Here is a 15,038-nt window from a genome sequence, read left to right as displayed (position 1 = left end):
GGCTCTGTACTGACAGCTCAGCTGTACATCCAGCTCTGTACTGGAGCCTGCTTCAGATTCTCTCTCTCTCTCTCTCTCTCTCTCTCTCTGCCTCTCCCCAGCTTGTGCTCTCTCTCAGCAACAAATAAATAAGCAAACTTAAAAAAAATTTTTTTGAGGGGCGCCTGGGTGGCTCAGTCGGTTAAGCAGCCGATTTCGGCTCAGGTCATGATCTCGCGGTCAGTGAGTTCGAGCCCCGTGTCGGGCTCTGTGCTGACAGCTTAGAGCCTGGAGCCTGCTTCAGATTCTGTGTCTCCCTCTCTCTGACCCTCCCCCGTTCATGCTCTGTCTCTCTCTGTCTCAAAAATAAATAAATGTTAAAAAAAAAAAAAATTAAAAAAAATTTTTTGAAAGCCTTACTTATGATTTTGGTAGTTTGTTATATTACACTGGTTTACGAAAGGCAATCAAATTATTTAACCAATTAGATCTTCTCTTCATATTCAACTATTATTTCCAGTAAGCACCCTCACAAACTATTTTTACAGTTTAGAGAGGCTATAACAAAATAGCAATGAAATGTACTTCATCACTACCTCATCCACCTGAGGTACACCCATGTGATGAACCTTCAGTTAGCATTAACTATATCCACAAAACTTAAAAATTAATAGACTAAGTGTGTCATCTCTTGACAAGACTATAATGGCCCTTAGTTTTTCCAAATTCCGTTCTATGATTCATTTTTAAAAATCAAGTCTTTTATATAACCCTACAAAGATGCAAACTGGTGACAGAATTAATGTTTTACCCTTTAAGTCAATGATAAGGGACAATCTCCACTAATTCTCCCAAGTATGTATTCCACATCAGTCATTCCTTATGCCCTGTAATTCCCAAAAGCTAGGCCCATTCAGCCAGAAAGAATATCATTCAGTCTTTTGTACATAGGTAAATTATTTTTTGCAGTAAAATCCCGAAGGGCTTTGCAAAATTTCAGTTAGTGGGGTGAGCCAAGAGTAACCGTGATGTTCTAGAAAGCCCAATAATCTTTCTGGCCTTTGGGAGTACTTAATTTATGAGTTTTGCCTAAATACCCTAAGGGAAATGAAATGGGTGATTTCTTTATTTCATTGGTGTAGGTTCAGACCACTCATTATATTAATCCGAATAACTCTCCTTGGAGGCAGGTAAGAGGCAGCTTCATTAATATTGCCACCGAGATAAGGAAAGGAGGTTCTGCCTTTTGTCCTCTCCTCCACCCCGCAGATTGCTGGGCACCTGCGGGGGGCTGGGGATGGGAGCGGAGGAACCCATCTAATGGTCCTGAACATACTAGCCACTGAAACTGCTTTTTAATGGGCTTAAATGGGTTTGTTTGTTACCCACTTTTCTGTTATTGAAATAGATGTGGAAATCTGCTTTCAAAGACCAGCCTATCAGCATCTCCTTCCTTGGCTGGCCTGACCTTCAGGCAGTGCAGCTGCCAGAGTCGAGTTAAAAATGGACTGTCAAGCTGGCTTTAATTTCTGCTGCTCTGCCTCCCAGTGTCCTCCCACTGATCTGTTTATCACACCCTCCTTACCCCTTCTGTTGTTGTTTTTCTTACTGAGAGTTTTTAGCCTGGACAGCTGAATCTGCTTTTCAAGGCCCTAACCTACAGATCCTCGTACACATAATCCCAGACCTGGAGCTAACACCAGAACCTCCTACTGGTAGAAAGTCTTCCCTCTAGGCATCCCCTCCCTCGCCTCTCCTGACCCACCACCCTCTTTGGGAGTGACCACTCGGAACAGATCACCTCCTGCTGCACATCAAAGCAGGGCAAGGGTGGCTTAGTGACTTTGAAAGAAAACATAATGTCTAGCCTCCTGCTCATGGGTTGTGCGAGCAGGTTGACTCTGCGCGACTCCTGTGTCTCTCGGTGCGCTCGGTTCAGGAAATGAGCAGCAAGCCACACACGGATTATTCCTACCTAGCAGGTTCTAAAACTCCGTTATCTCCATCGCCCAAGCCCCTTCAAGGCTGCCCGACCGGGTTTCTCCCCCTAACAGGGCTCGCCAGATATGTCTGCCTCTGGGAATGACAATCGCTCCTGACGATCAGGAGGGTGGAAGAAGCCGCTCAAGTCCCACTAATGGTTTTGCTTTTAGTTCTGTTGGCAAACTCCCCTTCATTCAAGCTCCCGGCGCTCTGGAGCCAGGTCTAATTATTAGAGTCCCAGGTTCACCCTTCTCGCGGAGAAAACGCATTAGTCATGGATGAAACCGCAGGAAGGGTGCCGGGAGCTCAGCGGAAGATGAAGCCCTTCCGAAAATGCTGGAGAGCCTCCGAAGCGGAAGAGGCAAACTAGATCTGACCGCGGCCCGAAGGGGAGGATGTAGAAACCTGGGACCTACACCGAGTACAGTTGACTTGGTTGGAGGCCTCAGCTAAGTGCATAAATGACGCTCGCTGAACATCCAAGCAGACATAAGCAAAGTGTTCAGTATAAGACAGCAAAGCCTCGAGCCACGGCAATGGACGGAAAGGGCGGAAAGCCTCCAGCCGACCGGGACAGAATCTGAACAGGGCACAGGCAGCACGAGAGTGTGCGCGCGCGCTGGGGGTGGGGTCGCGCCAAAGAATCCGAGTTAGTGGTGGAAGGGGAGTGGTCAGTTTTTGGAGAGTCGTGCACCAGGAATTGCGGACTCGGTGACCTGCGGCCCACCCAGGAAACAGCAGGTGTCTACCCAGCTGCAAGCTTATCCTCAACTTCCTAGCGGCTCCCTTTGGGCTGCTGCAAGAGTCAGGGTTGAATTGCGAACCGACCCCGGGAAGGGCGGGGCGCAGGGCCGCAGAGGGGTGGTGCAGGTGGGCGGGCCGCGCCTGGGTGAGAAGGCTGGGCCTATAAAGTGCTCGCGGCCCTAGGGGCTATGCTGCTTGTCGGAGCTGGTGCTACGTGGGCTTGGGGCCGATCGCTGCTCGGGTCTGCAGGTCCCTGAGCCTCCGAGAGAGGAGGAGAGTGCCTGCCTCCGTTTACCCCGCAGCTCAGCCGGCGAGCGCGCCCGCCCCAGGGAACCCCAGGCAGGTGAGCGAGGCTGAGGCCTTGGGGGAGGGAGCAGGGCCGGAGGGCTCTACAGTTCCGGGCGCAGGGGTGAGCCCCGCGGGGCAGGTTGGCTCCAAGTTTTGCTAACTTTGAATTCGTTTTAGGTTGCGGCTGTAGCCGGCCTCTCCACTCCAGGGACTTTGTAAACTGGAGTTGCGGAGGCCGGTCCCTCCCCTTTGGAAAATGACTGGCTCGGCTAGTTTGCTTCGGGGACGCAGGGCATTTTAGAAGCCTCTGCACGTCTTGCCTCCTTTTGCAAATCTGCCCTTGTTGCCTTCTTTTTCCAGCGCCCCGGAAAGGCCGTTCCGCCCCGCGAGGGAAACGGAGCCGTTGACCATGGTTGCAACTGGCAGTTTGAGCAGTAAGAACCCGGGCAGCATTTCAGAGTTGCTGGACCATGGCTTCCACCCGGGGAGCCTGCTGAACGGTGAGTTTCCCAGCTGCTCGCCTCTCTCTACTCCAGAGTCGAAGCCCCTGGATAGAAGAGATGGGCGGGCGGTGGCGCCCCTTTCCTTGATGTCGGAGCACTACAAAATCCATCTGAAAAGACTCCTTCCCAAACTTTCTAGCACCTTCTGTTCATGGTAGTGAGAAACAAAAGCAGCAAAAAATAAAATAACCGAAGGCTGCATGGTCTAGTTTGCGGCCAACAGGCTGTTTGGGATTAAAAGTTATCTAGATTCCTTATGGGGTTGTGAAGTTACGGCGAATTTTAAGTGTACAGTTTTGTGTTTTAACAAATATGTTCACCCTTAGAACCCTGCCATCACCCCTCCCCTCAAATTCTCATGTACCTATTTGCCATCAGTTCTCCACTCTCGCCCTCCCTTGTCCCCAGGGAAACAATGATCTGCTTTTTGTCTCCATAAATTAGTTTCGCCTCTACAGTTTCATGCAAATGGAATCCTGTAATATACACTTTTACAACTGATTCCTTCCCGGCAGCCTAGTGATGTGGAGATCCTTTAACGTTGTGGCTTAGATCAGTATGCGTTCCTTTTGATTGCCGAGTAGTATTCTATTTGTACATACACCCAGTCTTCTGTTTTTAATGCCGAAAGGAAATTTTAAAACAGCGGTGGTGCAGGACACATTTTCATTTGCAGTTTTAAGCAGCAGTCTCTAGGTTAACATACTGCTCTGGCACTAAGGAACTGTGTGGCATAGACAAATTGCCTAAGATCTTTGGGTCTTCCTCATTTAGAAGGCAAAGTGGTTGATGACCTAATTTTATAGGCCAAAACTCTAAAATTCTCTGTCTTCAATATAGGTAAAATACGGAGCCTTCTAATTAGGAGCGTATTCGTTTCATTTAGTTATAAAAAAAAAAATGATCTAACTGAATGCATGATGTGGAGAGAGAAAAAGGCAGGAGTCAATGAAGGTGAAGTATGCCTAGGGAGAGGAGCCCTGCTCACTTGACTCTGTGTGTGTGTGTGTGTGTGTGTGTGTGTGTGGTGTGGCAACCTGCCAAGTGGTAGGATTAATTTGGGAGGTAGTAGGTGACCAAATGCAGAGTATCTCTTTTCCTTTGAGCAAATCTAATTTTATTTTCCTAGGACTGTTTTGTTTTGCTTGGCTACGAAAACTACCCAGCCAGTTATAAATATCCTCGTGAACCTCAAAGGTCTTTCCTTTGAGCAGTTTTTAATCAGAGTGGTTGAAGCTAAAATTGGGATCTGCAGACCATTCCAGTAGAGACTTTGAAAGAAAGACACAAATTCAATATTTAATGTAACTCAGTAAGTTCATCACAAGTTCATCACTAAGGAACAGGAGCAAAACTTCTGTGTTTTACAAGAACAAACACATATAATCTTAGAAAGTAACAGTCCATCAAAACAAAAAAAAAAAATTATAACCATTTATATTCCAGAGGTAATGTGTGTTCTCTGTAAAACAAAATTAGAAAACCCTCAGAGCAAGTGAGGGAGCAAGAAAGAAAAAATCACTGGTGTTCTCAGATAACCATATATGGATTTTTGAGATAATCTGTAAGCTTGTGTGTGTATACGCATGTAAGTGTAAAAAAAAAAAAAAAAAAAAAAAAGGTTATGCCCTATTTATCAAAACCTTTATCCCATGGATGAATTTCCAGTCTCAGAGACGTTCAGTGACTTGCTGGGTTACCCAGCTAGCTAACAGCAAAGTGAAGTCTCCGGACTCCCAAACAAACACTAGCAACAGGTAGACATAGTAGATAGATAGAAGTCACCAACGTTGTTATCTTGGTGTGTTTCTTTGTTTCACCTTGAACTTACGTTTTCTGCAGATTTTGACTACTGGGATTATGTTGTTCCTGAACCCAACCTCAATGAGGTGATATTTGAGGAGACGACTTGCCAGAGTTTGGTTAAAATGCTGGAAAACTGTCTGTCCAAATCAAAGCAAACCAAACTTGGTTGCTCAAGAGTCCTTGTCCCTGAGAAACTGACCCAGAGAATCGCTCAAGATGTCCTGCGGCTTTCCTCCACTGAGCCCTGTGGCCTGCGAGGCTGTGTTATGCACGTGAACTTGGAAATTGAAAACGTATGTAAAAAGCTGGATAAGATTGTGTGTGATTCGAGTGTGGTGCCCACTTTTGAGCTCACACTTGTCTTTAAGCAGGAGAACTGCTCATGGACTAGCTTCAGGGACTTTTTCTTCAGCCGAGGTCGCTTCTCATCTGGCCTCAGGCGGACTCTGATCCTGAGTTCAGGATTCCGCCTCGTTAAGAAAAAGCTTTACTCCTTGATTGGAACAACAGTCATTGAGGAGTGCTGAGGAGGAAACATTTTAAAGGTCCTTCTTACAATTGGATAATAAAACTGCGCAGCTGCCCCCTGAGAGTCATTTGTAGTCACCCTGCCTGCTCTCGAGAAACCCCACACTGAGTCATCTCCCTTCCATGCCTCCACGTTGACAGCAACCCAACTAAAAGGCTGATTGATTTCATGGCCTTTGAGAAAGGACCCGAGAAAGCGTACATTCTCTGCCTGTATCACATGTTTTCACAAAATGGCATGGAGTAAAAGAAGCAATCCACTTTAGTTTTCCGTGTGACCTCGCTTTTTCCAGGTAGTCTTGCTAAAGAGACTGTAAACCAACTGTGCCTAGTTCGATTTTCATATGGCTTTTTTTTTCTATATGTTTCCACAGTGATCCTTTCAGTCACAGAAACTTAATGATGCTTAGCCTGTCAAAACTTCCAGAGGCCCACACCAGTTTCCTGCCCCGACTCAAATATGAAGGGTGCCTAGACTGGAGGGTAGAATGTAGTGGGCGAACTTAATTAAAAGTTAACCCCGTGCAGGAATGAATAAGCAGTGTCACATCAAGAACAGAGCTCCTTCCGTTTCTTTGCATCCTGTCTGTGCTTCTGTTTCCAAGAGGCAGCGAAAGCGTGTATTGGCATTTCAGTCACCACGGTGTTGTTTTAGATATGGTACGCGACAGGCTCCCTTTTTCTAGTGCTCAAGTATTGACCTTTATTTTTCAACTCGAAAAATGGAAAGTGTTGAACTGATTTTTTTGGCATCTAGTTGATTACTCCTCCACTGGTGAATGTGTATGGGGCCGGGAAGTGAGTTCCCAGATCCACTTCCTTTCTCATTTGCTTGATAATGTAGCTTCTTTTCATTATTACGTATGCTTAACTTCAGACGAAGCCTCTCACTGTGTCGGTGTTATCTGGCCCTGGCTTCTCCTGGGAACCGAAGTGTCTCCTTAACCTGAATCTTCAAAGGAGATACGTACATGCTACCACTTTTCATTATCGGGATGAGCCTATTAAGTCCGCTTTGTCTTTGGATATCTGCTTTATAGTATGGACTAGAGAATGAAAATCATGGTCTAGCTAACCAGGTTTCTTCAGCCTTGGATACCCGTCCCTGGAGAACAAGAAAGACCTGTTTTTTTTCTTATTCCAACGTGCTAGATCACTAGCCATCCTTGTTTAATCTTAGAGTGTAGCCTCCCCACTGTGGTATTCAATTCAGCAAGACCCTCACATTTTTGCCCGAAGTCACCTATAAAGAGTTTATTCAGGTCTCCCGCCCAAATTATTAGTACTGCTTTACATAACTGAGGCCAGGCTCCTAGGGACGAATGTCTTCATCCTGGCGTTACTCAAAAGCAGGCGCGGCTGATCCCATAAGTGACCTAAAACTTAACTATTCAAATCAGCAAGCAGTCTAACAAATCAAACTCTTCCTGTTTGGAAAGATACCGCAAAGCTGATCTTTATAGGACTGGGCCAAGATAAGTCAACCTTGTTTGCATGTCTGTTATTGTTTACGGCTGCAAAGGTCACTGTGATTCCTTGCGCATGACTTCTCGGGTGTGGATATAGAACCGCTGTCCTTCTTCCACTAACAGTTGTCATTTGTCATTGACTCTTGTCTTTTGTGCTCATGAAATGGTTGATGGCTTATGGAGATTCTGAAATTAATATTCCTGTTCAAGGAAATTAAAGTTTGTCTATTTTTGACAATAAAGCTTCATATATTTTTAATTCTGTTGTCTTCTTTGTCTTTAATGAGTTGATAACAATAATCGCTTGAAATATATCTGGCAATATTTAAGGGAGGATGACCAAACAATTACTCCTTTTTGGCAAAGGCTCTTTGTACCCTTCATTGTAATAGTCCAATTATATTTATCACATGTGCTTATGTATCAATAGTGATTTGCTTCATGATTTTTCAATTACAATCATTTTTATAGAAAAACACTAATAATTTGAGTTCCTTTGGCAACCACCTTTTTACAAGCCAAAACTGTATCAACTGTGTCTATATCAAATTGTAAGATCAGTGTATATTTTCATTTTCACTAGTTTATTCCATTTGAACATATCTTTCTTTTCAATGTTTATTTTTTGAGAGAGAGATAGAGTGTGAGCAGGGGAGGGGCAGAGAGAGAGAGAGACACACACAGAATCTGAAGCAGGCTCCAGGCTCTGAACTGACAGCACAGAGCCCTGTGTGGGGCTCAAACCCACAAACTGTGAGATCAAGACCTGAGCCGAAGTTGGTCACTTAACCGACTAAGCCACCTAGGCGCCCCATATCTTTCTAATTCTACTACTATCAAGTTGACTTTTTAATCTTTTCACGTATTTTTTCTGTCTCCTTATTTATGGTCATTAGCTCAGATTTCTCAAACCGTTCAGCCCACATTTAATAACAGTAACTAAATATTGGGCTCTGTTCTAGGTGCTTCACACCGATGATCTCACTTACTTCTCCAAGAGCCCTATGAAATGAGATTACGGTAATCTCTATCTTGTAGCTAACTGTCCAGACACAGGTTTAGTAACCTGTCCAAAGTCAGCAAGTTATGCAGGAGAGCTAGAGTACTATATAAAACCAAGCCGACTCATGGGCCAAGTTCACCATGCTGCTACCAAGTGCACAAGGTAGCACAGAGACCTTATCCACATCACCAAAAGCCTGTAAAAACGATGCCAGAAACATCTGCCTCTAAATTTGAAGAGTTATTAATGTGGTTTCTTTTCAGGTAGGAAAAACGAGGAAACTACTGTCAGTATTAACCATTCACTGGAGCTGAGCTATGCTTAAAAAAAAAAAAATCCAAATGTTTAAAATACGTGCATTTCAGTCCTGGCACCTTCATGCCTATCTTGTACAATTGGCCTGGTTATTTTCTCATGTACCTTCAAAAAAAGGTGTAATCTGACCCCTCTCTCTCCCAGTAGAGAATAAACTGTTAGCTACAATGTGTGATGGCCTCTTGAGAGAATGAGATGTCGTATTTTCCTCTTATTAATAGGAAGATAGTATTATAGTAATGGATTCAGTCTCCGGAATCTGTTTCACCAATAATAATTTATATCCTTACGGAGTCAGCTTCATGCTGCCCTATTGACAGATTTCCATTTGCACAGTGGAAGGATGTACAAGTGTAAAAAATCTTAGCGGTCTATTACACTCAGTTCTCAATTAACTACATTGGTTTAAATAAGTGATGATAATAATAAAAGTCCAAGGCAGGTTGGCAGCAGATGAAGAGGGAAAGGTACATGGTGATGTGCTAGGAGGAGCAGATATTCAGAACCCCAGATGCCTGCCATTGAATATAGACTCCCCCTACTCCATGAGATCCTCTGCATCTGCCACAGACAAGAGAAGAAACTGTGAAGGGTTTCATGGGAAATTCGGGGGCCAGGTGTGGAAGTTACGTACACGATTTCTGCCAACCTCTCATACAGAACTCAGTCACATGGCCCTATCAATTCCAAGAAGGGCTGGGAAATGTAGTGGCACAGTGTGCCCAGAAAGAAGTGGGCTTGACAAACTGTTTCTGCCACACAGGAAGAAACGAGTTAGTCTATGAAACAATAAAGAGTCCAGAACCATCCCTAGACATGTAAGGAAAGTTGATTTACAGTATAGTTGGCACTTGAGATCAATGGGTAAATGATGGTGTTTTTCAGTAATTGACGCTATAATAACCGTTTATCTACGTGAAAAAATGGAATTAGATGCATATACATCAAGTACAAAAATAAATTCCAGATTGATGAAAGGATTCAATGTAAAAGGGAAATTTTTAGAAGACAATATGAATTTTATGATTTTGATGTAGGGAAAGATATCTCAATAAGATGCACAGAAATCACTGAAACTTCTATTTATCACATCACACTACAGATAGAAGGAAAACACAAGTCATGTGCTGGAACAAAGTATCTTCTATACATATAACTGAAAAAGAGTAACGAGAACATATTAAGAATCCTTTCAAAGCAATTAGAATAACGCAAACAACCCAATAATATAGGCAAAAGCTTGAATAGGCACTCTACAGAGAAGGAAGCCCATATGGCTGAGAAGTACATGAAAAGAGGCTCAATTTAGCTAGTAATAAGACAAATGCAAATTAAAAACACAAGACACCAATGTACAGACATCATTTTATTTAAAAAAAAAAAAGATGTGGGGCGCCTGGGTGGCTCAGTCGGTTAAGCGTCCGACTTCAGCTCAGGTCATGATCTCGCGGTCCGTGAGTTCGAGCCCCGCGTCGGGCTCTGGGCTGATGGCTCAGAGCCTGGAGCCTGCTTCCGATTCTGTGTCTCCCTCTCTCTCTGCCCCTCCCCCATTCATGCTCTGTCTCTCTCTGTCTCAAAAATAAATAAAAGTCAAAAAAAAAATTAAAAAAAAAAAAAAGATGTAAAAAGTTTAAAATCTGAAAATTCCAAATGTTGATGAGGATATGAAAAAAAAAACCAAAAACCTTACTTCAACATGCTGATCGCTACGTGTATCTCTGCCCTCTGGCATTAGTTTGTAGAGTTGAAGTTTAACATATTTTATGTTTCATCAATTCCCTTTTTAGTTATCATAACTAGACCAGTGTTCTTCAAACTCTTTTGCTTGCTGCACATCTTTAAATTTCTATGAAAACACGCCCCCTTCCATATTATTAAATTGCCATCCAAAAATTTCATCCTAAGTCTAAAAAGTTGCAAATGATGTATCTTCCAATATGCAATAAATACTGATTTTTTTAATGAAATGATTACATTGGGAAATGTTTCCAGTGGGCTGTAAATAGTATGATAATTTAATACACAGTAACATCTACTTAGAAAACACTAAAGTAAGATCTTCAACAGAGTACAATTTTTCAGTGTTACTTTTTCCTTTTTTTTGGTGCTTTCTTAAAGTCTACTTTTTACATCGAATTTTACCTTCATATAATATAATTGTTAATGTTTATTTATTTTTCAAAGAGAGAGAGAGAGAGTGAGAGCGAGGGAGAGGGGCAGAGGGAGTCAGAGAGGATCCCAAGCAGGCTCTGCACTGTCAGTACAGAGCCCGACGCAGGGCTCCAACTCACATACGGTGAGAACATGACCTAAGCTGAAATCAAGAGTCAGACACTTAACCAGCTGGGCCACTGAGGCACTCCACCTTCATATAATATATTTTAAGCTTGAAAGTCTTTTATTAATATTTCTTCTCTACAATAAAATCAAGATTATAAATTAAAATTACATTTTTAAAAATTTCCTGTAATCATTAGACTTTAAATGTTAATGTTTTGATCGAGTTAACTTTACAAATAATAATCATATACAATTATCAAAACAACATTAAGTATGTTTTTGAATTTTATGAATACTACTAAACACAAAAATACTATCATCCCTCAGATGATTCTTTTAAAGTAGTGAATTAATTTATAGATAAATAACTGGTTTTTGCTAGAATTAGAGGATTAGGCATCATTTCTTATGTTTCTATAGATGTAAGCTCTGAAAAAACATATTTATATCAATAAGTACATGGGAATTGAGGAGATTTAATTATTACGATATCAAATTGTAATCAATCTTTGAGCTACTTTCAAGATAAGATGCCAAAATCACACAAATATGAATCACCAAAAAATATTTTCAATGATCAATAAGCAGATAATTCAATTAGATTTTCTTTCCATATTATTGCAATCAAAGGATTAAAAAACACCTGACTTGCAAAAAGACTTGTTACCAAGATGGATTACCTAGTTTGCTTACACTGCCAGAACAAATACCACAGAAGGGGTGGCTTAAAGAGAAATATATTTCCTTGCAATCCTGGAAGCTAACATGTGAGATCAAGGTGTTGGCAGAATCAAGGTGTTTTCTCTGAAGGCACTCTCCCAGGCTAGTGTGTGCCTGTCCTCTTTCTCAATCTTCACATTGTCTTCCCTCTGCACTGTTTATGTCCAAATCTCCTCTTCTTATAAGGACGTATTGCATTGGGAATCACCCTAATGACCTCGTTTAATTTAATCATCTCTTTAAAGACCCTGCCTGCAGGTACAGTCACATGCTGAGGTACTGGGGGTTAGGACTTCCACATACGAATATCAGGGGTATACAAGTTAGCCCATACAACCAGACATTCAAATAGTTCGCTTTCTCAATACTATCCTACGGCAATATTTCAAACTGTCCCTTTGGTACTTTACAAGCTAGGTCATTACACCCCAAAATATAGCATTGTATTAAGATTGGCCAACAGAGAGACGCACGTCTTTTGTGAAATGGAGAAAGAGGGCCGTTACACAGGAAGCGAGCAATCAAGACCTACATCTCAAGTAACTTCTCAGGAAGATCAATTTTTAAGGAAGAGCGCTTATAGAGGAAAGGGCTTGGAAATTGGTTCCCTAAAAATTATGCACGCCTCACATCCCTCAGGGAAACTATTTATGTATTCCTGCACTCATTTCCCAATGTTAAGACTACTCACATCTGCATGCCAGGAGACTGACAATTCAGCATCAGACTGGAAGAACAGCGGGGAAACAACACAAATGCCCACAAATTTAATGAATTGTGATAAGTGAATTGTGCTATAGTCGTAACTGGAATGCTAAACAACGATAAAAATGAATGGAATTTAAATCACGAATGACCTGGAGGAAACTTTAAGATATAATATTGAATGCAAGAGAAATCACAAAAGAATTAAGAGGCTATTTTTCTGTTTATGTAATGATTAAAAACATGAAAAACTAAAATGTTTAGGGATGCCAAAAATGCGGTTTATCTATTTTAAAAAATCCAGGGATTTAGGAAGCACAGATTTGTAAGATGGTGGGGGGATATCTGAAAGGATAAGAAAGTATGCAGGAGGTGGGCACACATATATTGTTGAATCCTGACTCCTTATGCTTTACATGTATTTTATAAATCTTTTTTTGTACCTTCTCAATAGTTAATACAATATTGTAAAGTTTTAAAAGACTATGGGCAATTTAAAAAGTTAAATGAAATTCAAACTATACCTCTACCTAAGAATTTTCTGTACTTACAGAAAGTGTATTTTCACTAGACGAGCTCTAAGAAATCAGAAGATCTAATCATTTATTTGGGTCGCTAATTTTTCCTAGTATAAATATCTTGAACAAACTTCAACAATAATTATAACCAGCTTTCAATTATTCTCACCATGGAAGGAACCCACAGAATAAATAATGAAAAACAACATGCAGTGCAAAAATCATTACCATTTGGCCATGGGCTACATATTATTAATCTTTTGACACATTTACCTTTGCAGAAGATAATATAAAATGATTTTTATTGCCTGATCACACAATATATGAAAAATTATGACAGAGCATGCTAAGAAGTGCAGACTATTTGAAAGAGGCTGCCTAGGAACTTAGCTGGATAATTAAGAATTGATCTTGGGGCGCCTGGGTGGCTCAGTCGGTTAAGCGGCCGACTTCGGCTCAGGTCATGATCTCACGGTCCGTGAGTTCAAGCCCTGCGTCGGGCTCTGTGCTGACAGCTCAGAACCTGGAGCCTGTTTCAGATTCTGTGTCTCCCTCTCTCTCTGACCCTCCCCCGTTCATGCTCTGTCTCTCTCTGTCTCAAAAATAAATAAATGTTAAAAAAAATTAAAAAAAAAAAAAAAAAAAGAATTGATCTTATTTCCAGAACTGATAATTAGGTCAAGTTATTTACATAAACCTATTAGTTAATAACTTGCAAATATAGAAAAAAAAAACTTCTTCAATATACTCAGAACATGCTGAAGAAAATGCAAAGGCAAACAAGTCAAATCTCAAATCAAAAATCAAATTATACCTCAAGTATGATTTTGCTGGGAAAGATGAGGTTGGTTTTCTAAGTGTGTTTCGAGGCAAAACTCCAGACTACAGCCCTTTGGAGCGAGTATAAAAGAGCATTTTGCAATGTCCTATCAGCAATAGCATAAAGATATTGAGTCAACTGTTATTGTGTTTCAGAGAATTGTCCAGGTAGCTACCACATAAATCAAATAGAACTTTCTATAACAGGCACTGTGGAGTATAAAGGAAGTATTAGCAGCAGCACAAACAAGCTTTAACAGGAAGGGAAGAGAGTCTGGTGTCGAGAATTCTACACCTAAGATTTCTCCTGCTTTAGAGGTCATGTGTTAGCCTGCCACCGTTTCATGGGTTCCTGTATAAGACTCAAGACTCTTCGGTGAGAGACAAAGGATTTTATCACTCACACCCCAGAAGCAGCACGGCACCAACATATCTGCATCAGTCACCTCATTCCTCCTGTCCCGAAGGAGCAGTGATGTTGGGCCCAGATACCTAAAAGAAAGGAACTCTGAACCGAGGGAACCCAAGCCTTTTATAACGGGCATGCCTGCCCTTTGCTCCAGAGGGAGACACTCTCTTCCACTGTTGTTCACTACATAAACTTTCTTGAAAAAATAGTCCAGACATGCCACACTTGGAAGACATGCAGAAACATGACCACTTACAGAGGATTGCTTCCCAGAAGCCAGTATTAAGACCTGAGCCTGCCATTTGTTGTTGCAAAAGCAAGCACAGTAAACAAGTGACTTTTCTATCCTGATTAATACATGTGTACCCAACAAAACAGTCTCAAAATGTTAAGTGCAATGTTAAGTGCAAATTCATAAAATTCGAATTGAATAATTCAGAAGCCTAGTGAATGTTATTAATACACTTCTCTCAATAATTGAAAGATGAACATAAAAGAGAATTAATTATTCAGGGGCACTTCAGTGGCTCAGTCAGTTAAGCATCAACTCTTGATCTCAGTTCAGGTTTTGATCTCAGGGCCGTGAGTTCAAGCCCAGTGTTGGGCTACGTGCTGGGCGTGAAGCCTACTTAATAAATAAATTAATCAAAGTAATTAATTAAATACATAAACAAATAAATAAGAATTAAAGAAGTGGAAGATTCAAATGACAACTACATATTGTGTTTAGTAAACCATGCAATGAACTATAAACCTCCAACTTAGTAAATACACATTACTTTCATATATTCTCAAAAATTTACCACAATTTACATATAACACAAAGAAAACCTGAAATTAATGCAGATTGTTCTGCGAAATAGGAAAAACATAAAAATAACCACAAAACAGCCATAAATTTTGGGATATAAACACAAATACACATACTTCTACATAATTCATAGGTCAAATAATAAGAAAAACCTTAGG

The 15,038-nt window shown here is 41.4% G+C and overlaps 1 protein-coding gene across 1 annotated transcript; it reads left to right on the top strand.

Moving 5' to 3' along the window:
• The first annotated feature begins 1,820 nt into the window (after positions 1-1,820).
• DDIT4L (DNA damage inducible transcript 4 like) lies at positions 1,821-7,559 on the top strand. The gene is made up of 3 exons (XM_060654560.3): positions 1,821-3,049; positions 3,355-3,494; positions 5,340-7,559. Exons 2-3 carry the CDS (start codon positions 3,404-3,406, stop codon positions 5,828-5,830), a joined length of 582 nt encoding a protein of 193 aa, XP_060510543.1. The 5' UTR covers positions 1,821-3,049; positions 3,355-3,403; the 3' UTR covers positions 5,831-7,559.
• The last annotated feature ends 7,479 nt before the right edge of the window (positions 7,560-15,038 follow it).

Source organism: Panthera onca, chromosome B1 (assembly GCF_046562875.1).
Source record: "Panthera onca isolate mPanOnc1 chromosome B1, mPanOnc1 haplotype 2, whole genome shotgun sequence".
Classification (NCBI taxonomy): Eukaryota; Metazoa; Chordata; class Mammalia; order Carnivora; family Felidae; genus Panthera; species Panthera onca.
This window is presented reverse-complemented; position numbering and strand designations above follow the sequence as displayed.

Excerpts from the sequence above, each read along its gene's own strand:
- DDIT4L (XM_060654560.3), top strand. The coding sequence starts at position 3,404 with ATGGTTGCAACTGGCAGTTTGAGCAGTAAGAACCCGGGCAGCATTTCA. Across the intron at positions 3,495-5,339 it reads CCCGGGGAGCCTGCTGAACG|ATTTTGACTACTGGGATTAT; the intron begins GTGAGTTTCCCA and ends CGTTTTCTGCAG.